At 35.6% G+C, this 21,134-nt stretch overlaps 1 protein-coding gene across 2 annotated transcripts in view; it reads right to left on the minus strand.

Annotated features, from left to right (window-relative positions):
• RADX (RPA1 related single stranded DNA binding protein, X-linked) overlaps positions 1–20,801 on the minus strand; it is a 75,281-nt gene extending 54,480 nt beyond the window's left edge. Inside the window, exons 1-3 of one of the 2 annotated variants that reach the window (XM_023203106.1) lie at positions 20,008–20,801; positions 9,814–9,956; positions 6,901–7,093 (exon numbers count right to left, since the gene is read on the minus strand). In XM_023203106.1, coding sequence (XP_023058874.1) covers positions 6,901–7,093; positions 9,814–9,956; positions 20,008–20,650 — 979 coding nt within the window. In that variant the 5' untranslated portion in view covers positions 20,651–20,801. The remainder of the gene's footprint in view (positions 1–6,900; positions 7,094–9,813; positions 9,957–20,007) is intronic. The other variant, XM_023203105.2, reaches the window with a different exon arrangement.
• Between the last annotated feature and the right edge of the window lie 333 nt (positions 20,802–21,134).

The following is a 21,134-nucleotide window of genomic DNA, read 5'->3' on the forward strand; positions in this document are numbered from 1 at the left end:
CTTTCTTTCTTTCTTTCTTTCTTTCTTTCTTTCTTTCTTTCTTTCTTCCTTCCTTTCTTTCTTTCTTTTCCTTCCTTCCTTCCTTATCTCTTTCTCTCTCCTTCCCTTCCTTCCTTCCCTCCCTCCCTCCCTCCTTTACTCCATCCCTCTTCCCCTCCTCTCTCCTCCTTTCCCCTCCCCTTTTCTTTCTTTCTTTCTTTCTTTCTTTCTTTCTTTCTTTCTTTCTTTTCTTTCCTTCCTTCCTTCCTTTCTTTCCTTTTTTTCTTTCTTTCTTTTTTTTTGTGACAGGGTCTTACTCTGTTGCCCAGGCTGGAGTGTAGTGGCACAATCATACAATCATGGCTCACTGCAGCCTTGAACTCCTGGGTTCAAGCAATCCTCCTGCCTTAGCCTCCTGAGTAGCTAGAATCATCATGTCCAGCTAATTTTTTAGAAAATTTTTGGTAGAGATGGGGTGGGGGGGTCTCATTATGTTGCCCAGACTGATCTTGAACTCCTGGCCTCAAGGCATCCTCCAGAATCAGTCTCCCAGATCACTTGGGTTTCAGGTGTGAGCCACTGCACATGGTCAAATTTAGTACTTTTGGTCAATCTAGTGATATGACAATTTGTTGTGATCCTATTTTGTACTTCCCTTATTACTAATCATATTGAACAACATTTCATGTACTTACGGTTCATATATGCATTCTCTTCTGTGAAATGCCTTGGTCTTTTGCCCATTGTTCTACTGAATTGTTGAACTGTCTTTTAAAAATTTATTTGCAAGAGTTGTTTACATGTTGGGTATTAATTATTCATTGATTATGTAGTGGCAAATACAATCTTGACCCAGTTTATTTATCTCTACTTATTTATTTAAGGCTTTCTTAATGTCTTCCAATAATGTGTCATAATCATCTTCACACAGGTCTTACACATCTTCTCTTATATTTATTTCTAGACATCTTATAGTTATTGTTGACAATGTCAATGATGTTTTCAAATTATAATTTCTAACTCTTTATTATTGGAGTATACAAAATCAGTTGACTTTTTTTGCCAATATTTTATTATTTTTAAAAATTATTATTTTAGGTTCAGGGGCATATGTAGGGGTTTATTATATAGTTAAACTCATGTCGCAGGGGTTTGGTGTACAGATTATTTTATCACCCAGGTACTAAGCCTAGTACTCAATAGTTATTTTTTCTGATCCTCTCCCTCCTCCCACCCTCCACTTTCAAGTAGGCCACAGTGTGTGCTGTTCCTCTCTTTGTGTTCTCATCATTCAGCTCCCACTTGTAAGTGAGAACATGTGGTATTTGGTTTTCTGTTCCTGCATTAGTTTGGTAAGGATAATAAATCCTATTATTTTTAATACTTTGTGTTACTTCGGTTTTCTCTGTAGAAAATTTTGCGAGTAATAAGAATCTTGTGTTTTTCTTTAAAACCTTTATACCTTTAATTCATTTTGTCTTCTCACACTGGCTAGGACAGCCAGTACAACATTAAATAGAAATAGTAATAATAGGAGACATCCATTTTCCCCATTTTATAAAGGAATGTATCTAACTTTTCTCCATTAAGAATTGTGTTTGCCATTTGGTTTGGTTTTGATTTTGTAAATACCCATTATTAGTTTTTTGTTGTTGTTGTTTTTTTTTAAGATAGTATTGCTCTGTCGCCCAGGCTGGAATGCAGTGGTGCAATCATGGCTCATTGAAGCCTCAATCCTGGGCTCAAGCAATCCTCTCTCCTCAGCCTCCTAAGTAGCTAGGACTACAGGTGCATGCCACCACATCCGGCTAATTTTTTATTTTTATTTGTAGAGACAGGGTCTCACTATGTTGCACAGGTTGGTCTCAAACTCCTGGCTTCAAGTGATCTTCCTGCCTTGGCCTCCCAAAGTGTTGGAATTATAGGCATGAGCCACCATGCTCAGCCCCCTTACTTAGTTTAAGGAAGGTTGCTTCTCTTGCTATTTTCTTTTTTGAATTAATGAATGGTTGTAAAATTTTAACAAAAGTTTTTTGTATATCTATTACAATGCTCATTATCTAATTTGTAAAAGTGGTGGGTGACACAGATTTTTATATGTAAAACCAATTTTGCATTGCTGAGGAAAAATGCAACCTAGTCACAGTATGTGAACTTAATTTTTTTAACACATGATGCAGTTTGCCAATATTCCATTCAGAATATCTCTATATATGTTTATATGTTAGTGGCTGAAGCTGGCATATAATTTTTCTCCTTCATACTATTTTTGTTTGGTTTTGATTATCACGGTTATATTGGCAGCAAAAAATGAGTTTGAGAATATACTTTCTAGTCTAGTCTCTGGAATATGTTTAGAATGATATATTCCCTAAATGTTTGGTAGAATTTCTCTATAATATGATGTGTGCCTGATATTTTCTTTGTGGGAAAATTTTAAACCTCTGATTCAATTCCTTTAATAGTTATAAAGCTATTTGGGCTTTTCTCTTCTTGGTTAGTTACATTTTTTCTAAGAACTTTCTGTGTAGCAAACAAAGCTTAAACCAGGATAAATATATTTGATTTCTATTTCTGCCTATTACTAGTTATGTGAAAGGAAATATTCACTTTACCTTTATGAGTTTCAGTCTATTCATATATAAGCAAGCAAAGTTTGTATTACATAATATTACCTTGCATCATAGTTTGCATATTCCAAAGTACTTTCATTGTCATAGTATCACTTTATTATATTCAAGGTCCCTTCCAGCTCTAAAATGCTAGGGTTCCTAATTAAAGAAATAGCCCCTGTCCGCCAAAATAAAAAATGCTTGTTGCTATCATCCAGTCAATATGCATTGTGTAATACAGTCTGAACATTTCAAGATTTTAAAGGGTGTATTATTTGTGTATGCCAGCTACATACTATTTTGTAAAAGGTACACAGAATAATACACAAAATGTCAATATACAAAGCCATACACATCCAGCAAATAATACATTCTTTGTTTTGCAATAGAATTTCTATCTTTATAGATTTCCATTTATTCAGTCTTTTAAAAAAATTACATTGGCCAGGTGCAGTGGCTTACGCCTATATTACCAGCACTTTGGGAGACCGAGGCAGGTGCACCACTTGAGGTCAGGAGTTCAAGACCTGTCCGGCCAATATGGCAAAACCCTGTCTTTACTAAAAATACAAAAATTAGCCTGGCATGGTGGTGGGCGCCTGTAATCCCAGCTACTTGGGCAGGAGAATCACTTGAACCCAGGAGGTGGAGGTTGCAGTGAGCCGAGATTGTGCCGTGGCACTCCAGCCTGGGTGACATAGCGAGACTCTGTCTCACAAAAAATAAAAATAATAAAAAAAAAAAAAAAAAAATCACATCTTAGTTCTTCTAACTTGGAACTACGTGTGGGAAATATGAAAAATAAACCAAGATAAATGATCCCAGTAGTTTTCTTCCAACATGAACACCTAGAAGGCAGTGACGGTACCACCTTTACTGACCAACTCTCCTTCCCCTATATACTGTTTCTCATTTATAATGCTCAGAACATTTAAACTACACTGGTATTTTTCCTAACCTCTGCTTAACACTTTTCCCATGCAACACATTCTCCTACTTTACTGTCCATTCTTTCTTCAATTACATTTTTATTCATTTCCTTATCCTTTTTGTCTATTACATTTTTAATGTCGTTTATGTCATTAGTCTTTCGTTTTACTATAATTTGTTTATCTTGCATAGTTATCACCCCATTAGACTAATTTTTAAGGGTAGAACTGTATATTATTTACTTTTGCTTCTCCTGTGCCTAACATGATTTACAGAACTGCTTTTTTTTTTCTCTTTAAAAGATAATTAATCACCTCCCGGCCAGGCGCGGTGGCTCACACGTGTAATCCTAGCATTTTGAGAGGCCGAGGCAGGTAGATCACTTGAGGTCAGGAGTTCAAGTCCAGTCTGGCCAACATGGTGAAACCCCATCTCTACCAAAAATACAAAAACTAGCTGGGCTTGATGGTGTGTGCCTGTAATCCCAGCTACCTGAGAGGCTGAGGCAGGAGAATCTCTGGAACTCAGGAGGTGGAGGTTGCAGTGAGCCGAGATTGTGCCACTGCACTCCAGCCTGGGTGACAAAGTGAGACTCTGTCTCAAAACAAACAAACAAACAAACAAACCAAAAAAACAATAAACAAGATAGTCACCTTTCTACTCTGTTTCTATGGGATCAGCTTTGCAGATTCCACTTATGAGTTAGATCTTATAGTATTTGTCTTTCTGTGCCTGGCTTTTTTTTTTTTTTTTTTGACAGAGTCTCGCTCTGTGGCCCAGGCTAGAGTGCAGTGGCGCGATCTTGGCTCACTGCAAACTCCGCCTCCCGAGTTCATGCCATTCTCCTGCCTCAGCCTCCTGAGTAGCTGGGACTACAGGCACCCGCCACCATGCCTGGCTTATTTTTTGTATTTTTTGTAGAGATGGGGTTTCACCGTGTTAGCCAGGATGGTCTCGATCTCCTGATCTTGTGATCTGCCCGCCTTGACCTCCCAAAGTTCTGGGATTATAGGCATGAGCCACTGAGCCCAGCCTATGCCTGGCTTATTTCAATTAGCATAATGTTCTCCAAGAATCTAAAAAAGTCAATCTCATAGAAACAGAGAGTAGAAAGATGGTTACCAGACGCTGGGGAGCGAGTGGGGAGGGATAGAGAAAAGCGAGATGTTGATCGCAGGGTACAAAATTTCAGTCAGACTGCAGGAATGTCTTAGGGATCTATCGCATTGGATAGTGACTACAGTTAATAATAATGTATTATATATTTCAAAATTGCTAATAGATTTTTAATGTTCTCACCACAAAACAGTGATAATTTGGTAAGGTGATGGATATGTTGATTGAGTCTTTCTACAATGTATATGCACAGATCAAAACATCACACTATACCCTCTAAATATATTTAATCAATATATGTCAATTAAAAATAAAGAAAATGCTAGGATAAAAAGATCATTAGTTAGTTTCATGCAGGTAATTTTTAAAGATCATAAAGCCGTAGTTCCCAACCTTGACTGTACCTTTGGGATCAGCTGAGGAGATTTAAACCCAGAGCAATGCCATGGTCCCATTCTCAGAGTAATTAAATCAGAATCTCTGAGGATGGGGACCAGTGGCTCCTTAAAGCTCCCCAAGTGATTCCAATATACAGCCAGAGTTGTAATCTACTTATACATGTAGGCTAGGCAAACTACAGGCTGCAGATGGCTGCAAGCTTTTGTAAATAAATATTTATTGGAATATTGCCATATCCATTCCTTTACATACATATGGCTGCCTTCAGTCTACAAAGGCAGAGCTGAGAAGCTGAAACAGAGACCATATGGCCTGCAAAGCCTAAAATATTTACTACTTGGCGCCTTACAGAAATAGTCTATTGCTTCCTAAAAAAAGAGGGCAAAAGTCCTGTTACTTATCAAAAATATAAGGGAGAAAATAGAGACTGCTGCTAACATTAATAAGAAGTAAAACTGTTTTAAAGACCAAAAGGTACATTTTAAATATATTATCACCAAGGCTATCATTAAAAAAATAATTTCTGTATCTGCAATCACTTACTTGAAAGCATAGTTTCTCATACCTTAGAGAGTTTCCATTATGAAAATCTGGTCCTATAATTCTATATAGCAGAGGTAGCATGCTGTAAATCAGCGTCCTCTTGCCAACTTTTATTGTGTTTTCTTAGTAAGTCACAATATCTCTCTCAGTTTAGTTCCTCACCTTTCTATAGCAAAAATTAATGAGATAATAGACTATGTGTACCAGACTACCTAGGTAATAACTTCTTCATCTAACAAGATCTGACCAATGTCTGCAAGATGCTTAAGATTTTAATAAATAATCATATAAGGTTTTTGCAAAAAACACAAGTTTAAGAAAACAATGAACAACTGCTACCTTTACCTGAATATTCTCTAAGTAATTAAGCTTAATGGATTAGCTGGGAATTTAGAATACACAGAAATTCAGGTTCAGAATAAAGGTATTATAAACCAAAAACAATATTTAATCTATAATTCTTACAAATGAAAGTGAAAAAATCACAGTCATATCTAAAAACAATTATTTAATACATTAATTTTAATGGTCCAAAAATATTTGTGATGTCAATATATCAATACTAGTTAGGAAAAGCCCTTTCAAGATTGCAGCAATTGGCAAAATTTAAATACTGACTATAGGTTAGATATTAGTATTGTATCAATTTTAAATTTCTTGATTTTGGTAATTGTACTCAGATTATGTAATAGAATGCACTTGTTATTAGAAAATACACGCTGAAATACTAGTGAAGTGTTTAGGCTTAAAGGGATATGTATGATGGCTGCCACTTTCTCTTACTGGATCACAAGGAATATGTATACATACATACATGTGCATGTGTGTGTGTGTGTAAAGGTATGTATATGTATGAAAAGAGATATATAATGATAAGGCAAAGGTAAATGTTGGTAATTGTTGAATATGGATAAAGGGTATATGGGAGTTCTCTATAGCATTCTTTCACTGTTATGTAAGTCTGAAATTATTTCAAAAAGTTAACAGAAGTCCTTTTTAGATAGCACCTACTAGTAACTGCAAAATATATTCAACATTAACTTAATATTTTATGACCAAAATTAAAATAAAACAAAATAAGTACAACCCAAGTGGAGCTCATTCTTCAATCAACAATAAATATCTCTAATAAATGAAATAATAAATAGGTATATTTATTAGGTTATGTGACTGCTTGAAAATTTTATGGACAAAGAAATGTAAAGGTTTCATAGGTTCTAACAGCTTCAGTAATTTTCATGATCTTTTTTCCTAATACAGTACGTTGCCAATTTATATAAACAAAACAATGATAAGACAACAAATTCATTGAATACTTAACCCATTGTAGAAATTAGTTTGATCTGTGGATCCACGGGGACAGGCTGTATTCTGAATGGATAACTCTTTTTAACAGAATAGTCTTGAAGCAGAAGAACTAAACCAACCCGCAAACTTTTATACCACTCAGGACACAGGGCATTCCACATAATCACTGACACTGTGCCTGAACTGTCAGCAACTTCCAAAAAGGTCTAGAAAGAAAATGATTAAAGCACATACATATTTGTTACTTTTATCTATACAGATAATACATAACATATTATTTGTGATCATTTAGAGTGATAAAAAATTTAAATTTTAATTATTTATTAATAATGATTCAGTTGTCAATTCTGTTAACATTGATAATCTAAAGAGAGTGCCACCAGACCCATGGAAGTACTAAATGTACTACTAACTTACTGTGAGACTGTAAACTCTGAGGGCACAGGCCAAACCTTATTTATATTTGATTCTTCCATAATATTTAGCATGGTGCCTTACACAGAGTGATCCCACAATACATTTGACAAATGAATGAGACAAATCACATATTAGAAGTTTTACATGAAAATTTTGACATCATTCTTGATTATCTGAACTGTTGGACGGCCTTGATATTCATATTTGAGAACTTTAGATAGACATATAATTGAGTGGGCACGATGCCATCAATGCCCTGGTTACATTAATTTATTTATAGCAATATCTGAGACTGGAACATAAGACATGGAAATCATTTCTGAGATACTACTTGAGAAATTATGCTAGCAGAAGGGGGAATGTTAAAGCAAGTATGCATTCTTGCTGACTCTGAGTATAGTTAAAATAGAGAAATCTATTGAGGTAGAAAGTGTTTGATGGAGTATTTCTCAGTATTAAAATACACTGACAGACAACTTCAGTTCTGCCTAAAAGGCAGTCTGTAAAGTGTTTTCTAATTCTTAATTTCTTCTTAAATAATGATGTTATATTCTCAGACCCTTTCTCTAAATGATGAATATACATTTTGGGTGATTCATTCCTTTATTCATTAAACATTTACTGAATCCATATTCCAGACATTATGTTAGGCCCTGGAATGAAGAGATGAATCAAACACTGCCCCTAATAATAATAGCTAAAATATATATAGGACTTTCTATGTGCCTGGAACATAGGTAAATCCTTTACTTATATTAACTAATTCAATCCTCACATCAACCCTGTAAGGTAAGTACAATTAGTATCCCTATTTTACAGAGGAGTAAACTGAGGCTTTAAAAGGATAAATAATTTTCCCTACATCATAAAGTTAAGAAGTGGTAAACAGAGCTGAAACTTGAATTCAGTTCATATGACTACAGGGCATGCACTCTTAAGCACTATTAGATCCTTCTTCCCTACAGTCAGGGAGCTCACAGTAGAGTAAGATTAGCAAACAAGTATGTGTAACTGGGTTATGCATGCTCTGATAGACCTATGTAAGGGCATATAGTGGGGTCCTAAGTAGCATATAGTTGATTCTCCCAGTGACTAGGCATATGGGTATACATGGAAAGACTTAAATCAGAAGTAAGCACTGAACTGAATCTTAAAGATGGCTTTGCCAATCTGATGAGAATTGAGAGGAAGAGGATTCTAGGCAGAAGAAACAACATAAGCAGAGGCATGAAAGGTAGAAAACAATTGGCTACCATTAGAAAATTCCAGGTAGGGCAATTTGGTTAGTATGAGGCATAGAAAGCTCAAGAAGAGATGAGACTGGAGAGGCAAGCAAGGACGAAATGATGGAGACACAAGGAGGTAGGAAGGCAACAAACAAGGGAGGAAAGTATTGCAACAATGAGAAGGCAAAAAACTATCGGGGAATTACTGAATAATTTATGATATAATGTGCTAAAAATATATAACTGTAAAATATTATGAATGAAGAATTTTTAGTGATATGAGAAAATATTTAAGAAAATGTTAAATAATACAAAATTGTATGCACAATACGGTACCCATTTTGTAAGATAATTTAATGTGATATATGACAGTCACATGAAATATATAACATATATACATATGCACATATATGTGATATGTATGATTAAATAGAATATAATAGATATGTGTATGTATAGGTATTATATGCTTATATATGTGTATATATGTGATTTACACACACACAAGAAAGGGAATAAAACACATCATGTTAACAGTGGCTCTCTCTGAGTGGTAAGATCTTCAAACAGCTTTCTACATTTTCCAAATTCCCTACAATAAGCAAGTATAACTTTTATAATAAAAGTTAAATGAAACATCTAAAATAGTTCTTGATATCATAGGAAAATACAATATAATATTAAGTAAGAAAAATATAGAACACAAACATATCAAGAAAGTAGAGCTCATGAGCATTATACAGCACAGAGAGTAAAGACAATAAAGAAGTATCACACAGATTTGACAATTAGAGTCACTAGTGAATGATAAGCTAAGGAAAAAAGCCAAGATAATTGTGTTGAGAAATGGGAGGCGAGACAGTAAAAACATCTAGTGTAGACTACTTCTTCAAGAAGCTTACCTGAAGAGAAAGATAGGGAATAGAAGAGTCATAAGGCCAAGGGAGACTATTTTCTTTTCTTTTTTAAATGGGAGACTAGAGTATGTTTATATGTTGTTGCAGAAAGCATAGGTGAGAAGAAAAGGCTGAAGGAAAATAAAAAGGTGGGAAGGAGACCACCTGGATCAGGGAAATAAAGGGCACTAATACAGAAATAATTTCTTTTTGCACAATAAACTATGCAGAAAAATACTTTATAATATACATTTATGTACAATTAAAAAGTATTACATTGAACTTACGAAATGTTATTTAAATGAGCAGGTTATCATACTATGGAGTTAGGTGTGTAAGTTATAATTTATAACTTTAAATTAGCATATGATATCCTATTACTTGTACCTGATATGGTTCAATCATCTTTTTATCAGGTTTTCCATAGTATCGCAGTTTTGATTTATGTAAGATCCTCACAAGCAATGCAGGAAAATTTCTTCTGTTAGTCCAGGTCATTTCAAGGTGAGAAAGGGAAATTATTTTGGTATCTAGAATATAAAAAAGAGGAAAGAAATCCTGTTTAACATGTAATGGTAACTTCAAAGATCTATTTTAATGGTTAAAAATAATAGGTTGATCATACCTAAAGTGACTCCTTCTTGCCAGCTAAACCTTGCCAGCTAAGTCTATATACCTCTCCCACATAAACTAAATTTGATCCCTGATATTAACCGCTGAAATATATATAGGGCTTACTATGTGCCTGGAACATAGGTAAACACCTATATTAACCAACAAGTTGTTCCACCTAGAATGCCCTCCATCTTACCAAACCATTTAATAACTTCCTGGAAAACCTGGATCTAAACTCACCTCTCTTAAGATATTTTGTGAAAAAACAAAAAAAACAAAACTCAATGTCATGGAATATGTTTCCCATTATTAAGCACTTATATATTTAATATATAGAAATGGGCCAGGTGCAGTGGCTAATGCCTATAATCTCAGCACTTCGGGAGGCCGAGACCAGCAGCTTGCTTGAGCCCAGGAGTTCGAGACCAGCCTGAGCAACATGGCGAAATCCCCCATGTCTCTCCAAAAAGACAAAAATTTGCTGGGCATGGTGGCATGTGCCTAAAGCTCTAGCTACTCAAGAGGCTGAAGTGGGAGGATCACCTGAGCCCAGGCAGCTGAGTTCACTGCAGCCAGGCTGCAGTGAACCGTGATCACACCACTGCATTCCAGCCTGAGCAATTGAGAGCCCATATCAAAAAAACAAAAAAAAAAAAAACAAAAAAAACAAACAAAAAAACCATATAATTGTTTTATTACACATTTTTGTATTGCCTTCATCTCAGTTTCATATGTATAAATTCTATCTCCCCCAAACATGACAGACATGGTCCTGTATCAGAACCTTTGCAATTGCTGTCTTCCCTTTAGATATCCAAATGTCTTTCTCCCTCCTCTCTTCAAACTTTGCTCAAATATCACCTTCTCAGTGATATTATCCCTAACCATCCTATTAAAAACTGACTGTTTTACGTATCCTCCATTCCACTTTATTTTTCTACATTGCACTTACTATCTTCTCATATGCCATACAATTTACTTAGAAACGTTTTTATCTGCAAGCTTGCTGGCAAGTTCAAAAACTGCTTAAAAGCTATTCATCATTTTAAAGAATTAATTTGTCATACTGATGTATTCTTCCTTGAATTAAGAGAGGTTCCATCTGCAATTGTCTCCACATTTTTCTCTCTCACAGCCCACAGTCCCAACTATTAAGACCTGAATTTGCATTAGTACCAGTATTTCTTTTGCTAAGGCTCCCTTCATTCCTAACGTTGTTTACATAATGTTTTACCTAGTCAACATTTTTGACACAAAAATCACACTTGTAATTTCTTTTTAATAAGGGATTAAATGGTATTATATAATTATGCCTATACTATAAAACACACACACAATTTTTAGTATTAGGATACTCTAATTTTCCTTCCAGATTCTCCCAATAGATTACTATCCTAGGATCACAGGTCCTAACATTTGATCTGATATAATTAAGTGATTTCATTTTAACGTCAGATGAATCTCGGATCAGTTTTGAATTGTCTGGGAGGTATGTGGAATACTCTTGATCAATGAAGGCACATATAGCTCCTTTACTGTCTGGAATAAATTCAAGAGCTACCTAGTTGCGTAAAACCAGAGTTCTAAGAGCCTCTGTTTCTGTTATAATTAGGTCCAGAGAGTTAGCTGTAATCAGACATCCTTCTGGTTAACATTTTTCCCAGTTTGGGTTTTTAACTCACAAACTTCATAGAATACACATTTTATCTCTCAAATCTATAAAAGAATTAGAGGCTGTTTACAGACAATGAAGAATTTGCGTAAATTCATAGCAATAAATGTGTTGATTATCAAAACATAATGAAAATAAACTGGTTATTCAATATGCAATAGAACAGTGATTCTCAAAACGTTTTGGTCTCAGGATCCTTATACATTCTTAAAAAATATTGAAGATCTTGAATAGCTTTTTTTTTTTCTTTTGTTGAGATGCAGTCTCACTCTGTTGCCCAGGCTGGAGTGCTGTAGTGTGATCTCGGCTCACTGCAAACTCCACCTCCCGGGTTCAAGCGATTCTCCTGCCTCAGCCTCCTGAGTAGCTGGGACTACAAGTGTGCACCACAATGCCCGGCTAACTTTTGTATTTTTTAGTAGAGACGGGGTTTCACCATGTTGGCCAGGCTGGTCTCCAACTCCCGACCTCAAATGATCTGCCCACCTCAGCCTCCCAAAGTGCTGAGATTACAGGTGTGAGCCACTGTGCCCATACTGAAGAGATTTTTACTGTACTATAAAGTAGACTAAAAATTTTTAAATGATCAATTCATTAAAAATAACAATAAACTAATATGTATAATTACAAATAACATATTTTTTTGAAAAATGACTGCATTTTCCAAAACCAAAAAATAATGTAGTGAGAAGTGTGGCATTGTTTTGCATTTCTGCAAATCTTGTTAGAATCTAGCTTAATAAATGACAGGTGGATATTCATATCTTCTTTGATATTCAGTTTGCTTTTATGTCACATGTCATTTAGCCTCTGGAAAACTACAAATTGCGAGAGTGTAAGAGTGAAAAAAGGTAAGTAAAGCCTTAGTATTGTGAAAATAGCTTTGACCTCATGAATCCTCTGAAAATGTCTTGGGGCACCACTAGAGGTCCCTGGACCATACTGTAAAAATCATAGCAGAAGAATAAATCTAAGGAATGCAGAAGGAATAAAAATTAAAGCTAAAAATAATGAATCGGAAAACACTATACCACAATAAAAAATAGAATTGATAAATTCAATTCTCTAGAAAAATTAATGAAAATGTAAATCTTTGGCAAGTCTAATCATGAAAAAGAAAACAAAAATGTAATGCTCAGAATGTAAACAACTATACACACAAAGAAAAATCGTTAAAAGATTATTATGTATGATTTTATATCAATAAATTTGAAAAGATCAGTGAAATGGATAATTTCTTAGAAAAATATGAATTACCACTATTGCCATAAGAAATAAAAGAAAACCAAACTAGGTCTTTACCCATGGAATAAAATGAAAAAAGTTTATGAATGATGGCTTCCAAAACCGGCAGCAGGTTCACATGGTTTTAAAAGAAAATTCTAACAAATTTCAAAGAACAGCTCTTTCCTTGAGCTATAAATTGTCCCAGAGCCTAATAAAATATAGAAATTGTACCACTTCACTTTATAAACTTACAATAATCCTGAAAAATTCCAACAGAAATAGTACAAGAAAGAAAACTATAAACCAAAAATCAGTTATGATGGCAAAAATCCTAAATACAATACGTATTTAGAAGCATGCCCAAAGACAACTGTGCCATGATCAAGTGATCAAGTGGAGTTCTAAATATCTTCTCTTATTCAGTAGGGGTATATTATATATTTTGAATAACTCTAGAGACTGAAACAGAGATGTAAGTTTAAATAATTTTGTTAAAACATTAATACACGTACCATATATATATATATATATATATATATATATATACACATATACACACGCACACACACACACACACACACATACCTACTAGGTACCCATAAAATTCTTTTAAAAAACATTGAGTAACAACTAGGAGACTAGGAGAATACAAATATAATGTATAATTTCCAAACTACCAGAAGAAAATTGTAATCCTGCAAAAGTAAAAAAAAAAATAAGGTGGCATATGGTAAACATAAAGTAGAATTTCAAGAACAGGTACAAACATCATTATTCACATTAAATTTAGATAAATTAAATTGATCTCTTAAAAGAAAAATAATTGGTTTGGGTCAAAAGGCAGTCTTAGCTATATACTTTTTAAAAGAGACAACCCTAAAACGAAATGGAAATAAAGGGATGGAGAAGCATACACTAAGGCCAGTGGTTGTCTTTCTTTATTTTTTGAGACAGTGTCTCACTCTTTTGGTCCAGGCTGGAGTGCAGTGGCACAATCAAGGCTCACTGCAGTCTCAACTTCCTGGACTCAGGCTCCCCCCACGACACCCTTGCACCAAGTAGATGGGATTACAGACACAAATCACCATGCCCGGGCTAAGGTATTTTTATTAAAGACGGATTTCGCCGTGTTGCCTCGGCTGGTCTAGGCTGGTCTCAGCATGGACTCTGAACTCAAGCAATCTGCTCGCCTGGGTCTCCCAAAATGCTAGGATTACAGGCATGAGCCACCGCGACCGGCTTGCCAGTGGTTCTGAAAGTGTGGTCTCTGTACCCACAGCATTGTTACTAGCAGTGAATGTGTTAGAAATGTAAATTCTAGGGCCCTACCCCAGACCTAATGAATCATACACTAGGAACGGTGGTCAGCAATCTGTATTTTATCTTGTTTTATTTTTGTATTTTTACATTACTGAATTACTGTAGTCATTTTTGAAATAATTACACTTCAGCATAATGGCCTTTCTTTAGTGTTTTCCATCTTTCAAATCCATTAAAAATAGGACAAAACTGATTTTAAAAATCATATTGGAAACTAGATGTTGTGATAAATTATTGTGCATAAATTCATTTTGATTATATACTTTCATGTATTCTGTTTAGCTTTTGGGGGTCTTCTCTGCCATTTCAAGTGAGAATTTTACTGAGACGGTAATATCTTTAAACCCCTCTCTTTTATTTTCATGGCATGCAATTGGCATTTCTTTTTTGCTTCGACATTTGAAACATACTGCCTTAATAATTTCTTTAAGTTTTGGTGTATTCTTTATCTTTGCAACCTTTTCCAAATCTTTTTTTCTGCTTAAATGTTTTTTCTCTGATTTTTGTAAGTGTAATTTGAACTTGTCAGTATCTGGATGCTTATTTGTCTCCAATTCCCATTGCTCATTTTTGCATTTTTGCCCCATCCATTTTTTTGCAGTGTTTCTTGATATTATTTGTGAATTTGTAGAGTTAAGAATCACTTAAGTTATTTTTCTGACTGGCACTCTTGAGGTGATATGCATGCCTACTAACATTTGGGTATCATTGTCCTAATACGCTACCAAAAAGACTGTGGAAATGGCAAACATTACTATCAGGAAAAATAGAACTCAAGGCAAAAGGGAAAAATAGGCAAATTCCACATTGATAAAGTGTAAAACTCAACAATAATATATTAATCAGTTACGAAACTGCACACGTTATAGTAACATCTAAAGCAAAACCTTTTAGAAATATAAGGAGAAATAAATGCAACTATCCTCATAGAGAGAAGCCAATATTCCTCTGAGAAACGGGCAAATAAAGTAATTAAAAATAAGGATATGGAATACGTGAATTACATTTTTAAAAACCTGGTATAATAATAAAATTTAAACCTAATAAACAAGCTTTTTCTGAACTTTCAGAGATTAAAGAAGCAAAAAAGAGCCGGGCACAGTTGCTCACGGCTGTAATCCCAGCACTTTGGAAAGCTGAGGTGGGTGGATCAACTGAGGTCAGGAGTTCGAGACCAGTCTGGCCAACATGGTGAAACCCCCGTTTCTACTGAAAATACAAAAATTAGCCAGGTGTGGTGGTGTGTGCCTGTAGTCCCAGCTACTCAGGTGGCTGAAGCAGGAGAGTCGCTGCTGGAGAGCCCGGGAGGTGAAGGTTGCAGTGAGGAGAGATCACGCCAGTGATCCAGCCTGGGCAACACAATGAGACTGTCAAAAAAACAAAAACAAAAACAAAAAACAAACAAACAACAACAACAAAGAAAAGTAAAGAAAAAAGAAAAACAGAAATGCCAATTGCATGCCAAGAAAATAAAAGAGAGGGGTTTAAAGATATTACTGTCTCTGTAAAACTATCACTTGAAATTGCAGAGAAGACCCCCAAAATTGGAAAATATCAGTGAAATTTAGACTCCAAAAGGCTAAACAGAATATAGGAAGGTAATGAAAGTATATAATCAAAATGAATTGATGCACATTAAGTTATCACAACATCTAGTTTCCAACATGATTGTTTAAATCAGTTTTGTCATTTTTTAAATGGATTTGAAAGATGGAAAACAGTAAAGAAAAACCATTGGGCTGGAGTGTAATTATTTCAGAAACGACTACAATAATTCAATAATTCAAAAATACAAAAATAAAACCAGATAAAATAAGAAAATATAAATAACGAGTAACAACAAAATCTCTATACTTCCAAATCTAGTGGATGCAGCCTAAGCAATATCCATGGGAAATTTCAGAATTTTAAATGCTTTTGGAAGAAATAAACAAGCAAATATATGAACCAAGCATTTAACTCAAGAAAGTAGTACAAGAAAAATATGAACAAAAGAAGTATGTAAAAGAAATTAAAGATGATAGCAGAAATTAAGTAGAAAACATCTCCTCACTATAAATTTTGTTATTAGTAAAACCAAGTGTCTTAAAAGAAATACCAACAATAAGACTGATAAACTTCTGGCAAGGTTCACCATAAGAAAAGGTGAATACACAAACATGAGATTTGTGAAAAGAGTCGTAATTGACAAGATAGGTCAAAAAACATAGATTACTAAGTACAACTTTCAGATCTAGGTGAAATGAGATTTCCTAGTGAATTAACAACTCTTAAAAATGGGCTCTTGAAAAACCATTATTGGTTTAATCATTTTATCTAAAAGAAATTGAAAAAGAGGCATCCCCCCCCACAACCCCCAATCCTGGCCCAAGACAACAGGTTCAGATAGTTTTAGAGAGGAATTTTACTAAACCTTTAAGGAACATATAATTTCTGTAAGCACAGAAAGACGGGCAAGCTTTCCAACTCATTCTACTAGGCTAATATTAACTCCATATAAAAATTGCATTGAAAAAGTACTCTCCCTGCAAAAAACAAGAACAAAACCTATAGACCAAATTCACTTAAATAAGCAGATGTAAAAATAATCATGACCAAGTGGGAAATCAAAAGTGGCTCAACATTAGTAAAACCATCAGTTTATTTCATTCATTCTTTTATTCAACAAATACTGAATGCCTACTATTTGCCATTGTTCTAGCTATAAGATACGGCCCACAGAAATGAAAAAAAAAAAAAAAAAAAAGAGTCGTGGATCTTATAAAAATGTAAGGGGGGAAAGAAAAACAGCTAAAGAAAATAATTTCAGAATGCTATGATTCTAGGAAGATCATTTGCAGGGTGGTATAATAAGAATAAATGGGGAAGGAAATATTTATTTAAAAGGCTCTTTTAATATGTTTTTATTTGAGTCGAAACTGGAAGGTGGGAAGAAACTTTCCAGAAAGAGGAAAAAGCAGGTGCAGGAAAAAGACTGGAGGTTTGAGGATCAAAAAGAAGGCTGGTTGCTAGAACAAAATGGTGGAGGAGAGGGGTTAGAGATTAGAGAGGTGCATAAGGGATTCTGTAGGGCAAGAGTCAGCAAACTATACAGCCCACAAGCCAAATCTTGCCTGTTGCTTGTTTATGTAAATGAAGTTCTATTGCAATATGGCCAGACCCATTTATTTACATACTGCTTGTGACTGCTTTCCATATACAATGGCAAAAGTGAATGCTTGTGACAGAGATCATGTCTGGAAAGACAAAAAGATTTACTGTTTGCCTCTTTACGGAAAATCTGCCATCCTCTGGAGTACAGCCTGCCTTCCAGACCCCGGTAGAGTTTGGGTTGCTGCCTAAATGCAATGGGGAGCCATCTGAGAGATTTAGGCAGGATGGTGTGGCACAGGCTAACTTCTATTTTTAAAAGCTATTTTTGAGGTCACAATATGTGCTACCTTTCAGATAAGCTACTGACCAGGAGGAGGCATGAGGGAGACTTTTGGGGTAACAAGATACAGAAATGTTCTATATCTTGAAGGAAGGGAGGTGATGGTTACACAGGTATATATATATGAAAATTTATCAAGCTGTATTTTTAAAACTTTTTTTTTACTGTGTACAAGGTAAACCGTAATGAAAAGTTTCAAAAGCACAAACGTGTGCCATAAACAAAGTTAAGAGAAAAAGAACAGAATGCAAAAAAATAATTTGCAGTATATAGCAGACAAAATTGTAATACCCATTAGCAAAGGAATCCTATAAATTAATTAGAAAAATATCAAAAGATATATTTGAAAATAGTAAGATATGGGGAAATGGGCATTCTCATATGTATGTTGGTGAATGTAAATTAGTACAACCTTTTGAGAAGATGATCTGTCTATATCCACAAAATTAAAAAAAAATTAAATACCTTTTAAACCAGCAGTTTCGCCAGAGGAAGCCGTTCAACAGCAATACTTGAACATAGTAAACAAAAATATGTGTACATTCTAATGATGCTTAGCATTGTATTTAATACTAAAACAGTAATAAGTGCCTAAAACTACAAATTACCTATTCACATGGGCATGATTATAGAAATTACGGCACTCCCATGCTATGGTATATTGTATGTACAGATGCACATGAAAGATGCTTGAAATATGTTTAGTGGAAATAGCAAATCACACAATGTGACATTGATTTCTTTAAAAAAAAAGAGAGAGAGAGAGATACACAACAAACTGCTGACAGTTTGGGATTTTTAGAAGAAAGGTGAAGGCACCAGGGAAGGTGAAAGAGGTCTTTCACTTCTCCCTAATATTTAATTATTAACAATTTGAAACATATAGCAAAACTGAACAAATTTTACAGTGAACATCAATATGCCCACTTCCTAGATTTTATCACTAACATTTTACTATACTTGGGTGGTATATTTCTAACACAATATACTTTTAAATATACAGATTGGGTTTTATTTTGGCACACATACATTGCCTTTTGTATTATAAATATGGTTTTAATGAATGAATAGATATTATGACAAAATACATTTTACAAAGTATTAATCCCCTCAACTTTTCTTGTAGGGCACCAGTTTTTCATTTACACATTCAATTCTAAAAATTAAAGTGATTAACATTTAGAGTAGTAATGCACTACTGCCTTATTTCACGCTTGAGATAAAATAACTCCATTTTTTCATACCAGAAATAAATAGCTATCTTGCTTTTTAAAATGTAGTTATTTAAAACATCCTTGCCTACACATTTCTATAACATATTTTTTCCTTACAACTGGATGCGACTATAATTGCATGGTTTTTGAGCTAGTTATCCTTTTACTTTCAAGTTTGTTGCTCTCACACGTCACAGTAAGATTATCTGTGATTTAGCATTGTGACAACAACATTGCAAAAGGGACTGAAAAGCAGTAATGTAGAAAATTATAGTCTTTCTCCTTCCAGTACTTTCTCTTATTTTATTTTTTGCATTTTATTTCTTTCTCTATTTCAAACGTGTTCATGCCTACAGTACTATCATTCCCCTTAATTTCATCTGTTAGAGAAAAAAAAAAAAAAACGTATTTTAGAGCGGTTGCTGATGGCAAGCTAGTGTTTTCAAGCTAACTTCCTAATTCTGATACAGAAAAATTGAAGTTCCCAGATCAGTACTCTTTGTGGTGAGTAATAAGAAACAAGAAAATGGGAATGTCAAGCCTTCCATAAAAATCACACGGTTAAAAGGTGATATTTACATAACTGTTACACGGCGTTTCAATCAATGTAAAGTATTAAGGCATACATCACGAAACATCCTTTTTGAATGGAGATTAAAACATGCAAACCCGCAAATTTTTACAACCTTTATGCTAACTTCAAATCTATAAGCTCTTCAACCACAACGTAGTATTTCCACAACTGGATTGGGGGTAAAACTAAGATTAATTCCACCACAATCAAACATGTAATGAACGTATGAGGAATACTGACTCCCACATCAGTACATTTGCCAGACTGAATTTTAAGATGTAGTCAGACACACTTCCTGAATTGGCCACTTTTGCAATCAAAGAAACAAACAAACAAAAAACACCAACAAAAACCACGGGCTGTGCAAATTTCATTGAGCATCCCTTGGTCATTTAAGAAAACTTGTCTACCTACCACTCCTGGCTTGCAATTAACAATACAAAAGCATTTTCATTTCCTTTCCCGTTCAAGCAAGCTCCTGAAAACTATTTTTTAAAACCCTCTGCCATTCTTTCCACACACTTACCGCTAAAGTTGTGTTCCTCAGGTTGCTTGTCTGTTAACCAGATATCACCATAGGGATCTTCGTTATTCCACAGCGCCAGGTAATGACTCTTCCCGCCTCTTAAAGGCCTCTCTGGTTTCTCCTGGTGCGCTCTATTTCTGAAGGGAGTTTCTAAAGAAATACTGTCTGAAGTCTCCCCACAGTGGACGTTGTCTATGCACAGGATCCCCTGGCCTATCCTTTTCTCATTGTAAAGACATGAGACTCTGGAAATTCTCATTTGTATGCCAACTTTAAGAATATTTTGATATACGAGAGAGTTCAAGCTGGGGTCCAGGTAGCACTTCTCCTGGTACACCCCGTCTGAGATCGTCACATCATAGCAATAAAGGGGAGGCTTGGGCACCGTGTCCCGTGGCTCATCCTCTAACAGGTACCTTTGGACGGCCAACACAGTTACAGGCACCACCTCCGAGGGGGTGACACACTGGCGAGGTGAGTCCATAATCTGCTCAAGAACCTTTTGGATCCAGGACCTGGGCCCTTGGGCACCAGCTCTTCGGATCACCCCTCCAGGGACCCCAGCCCGATTCCTCTCAGGGTTCGGCCAATCTAGCCCTGCATGTGAGGGACCAGCCTCAGGCTGTCCTGACTCACCAGACATTGTTGGATAACTGCGTACCCGCTTCACTCCCAAAAGCTAGTTTGCCCCTTCCAAAGCGGAGAGAAATAAAACCGCGCGCTTTAGCGACGATCGCTACTCTGCCCCTGCTGACAGGCAAGTCTCCGCCCCGTAGCGAGGCTGCAAAGACTTTACGCTTGCGCGCGCTCTCCCACCCCGCCCCTCGCTCTGTGCGCTTCCGACTCGAGAGACTGTTACTAGGCAGTCACACGTGCGAGTTACGTAGCAGGTCGTCGGACCTTGTGCCCGCCGGCTTGCCGTCTGGGGGAGGGATGACAGGGGGCGGGGAGGGGGAATCGGTGGTTGTCATGGTTCTCAAAGAGGGAAGGGGAGGAGCGCTTGTAGCTACCCTGGAAAGGAGGATGCCTAGAGGCAAGGGAAAAGAGAAAGTGGCAAGAACCAGGGTGCAGAGTCAAAGCTCAGGGTTTTGGGGGTTTGGGCTTTGGGCCAGGAACAGAAAGTAATT

Source organism: Piliocolobus tephrosceles, chromosome 12 (assembly GCF_002776525.5).
Source record: "Piliocolobus tephrosceles isolate RC106 chromosome 12, ASM277652v3, whole genome shotgun sequence".
Lineage (NCBI taxonomy): Eukaryota > Metazoa > Chordata > Mammalia > Primates > Cercopithecidae > Piliocolobus > Piliocolobus tephrosceles.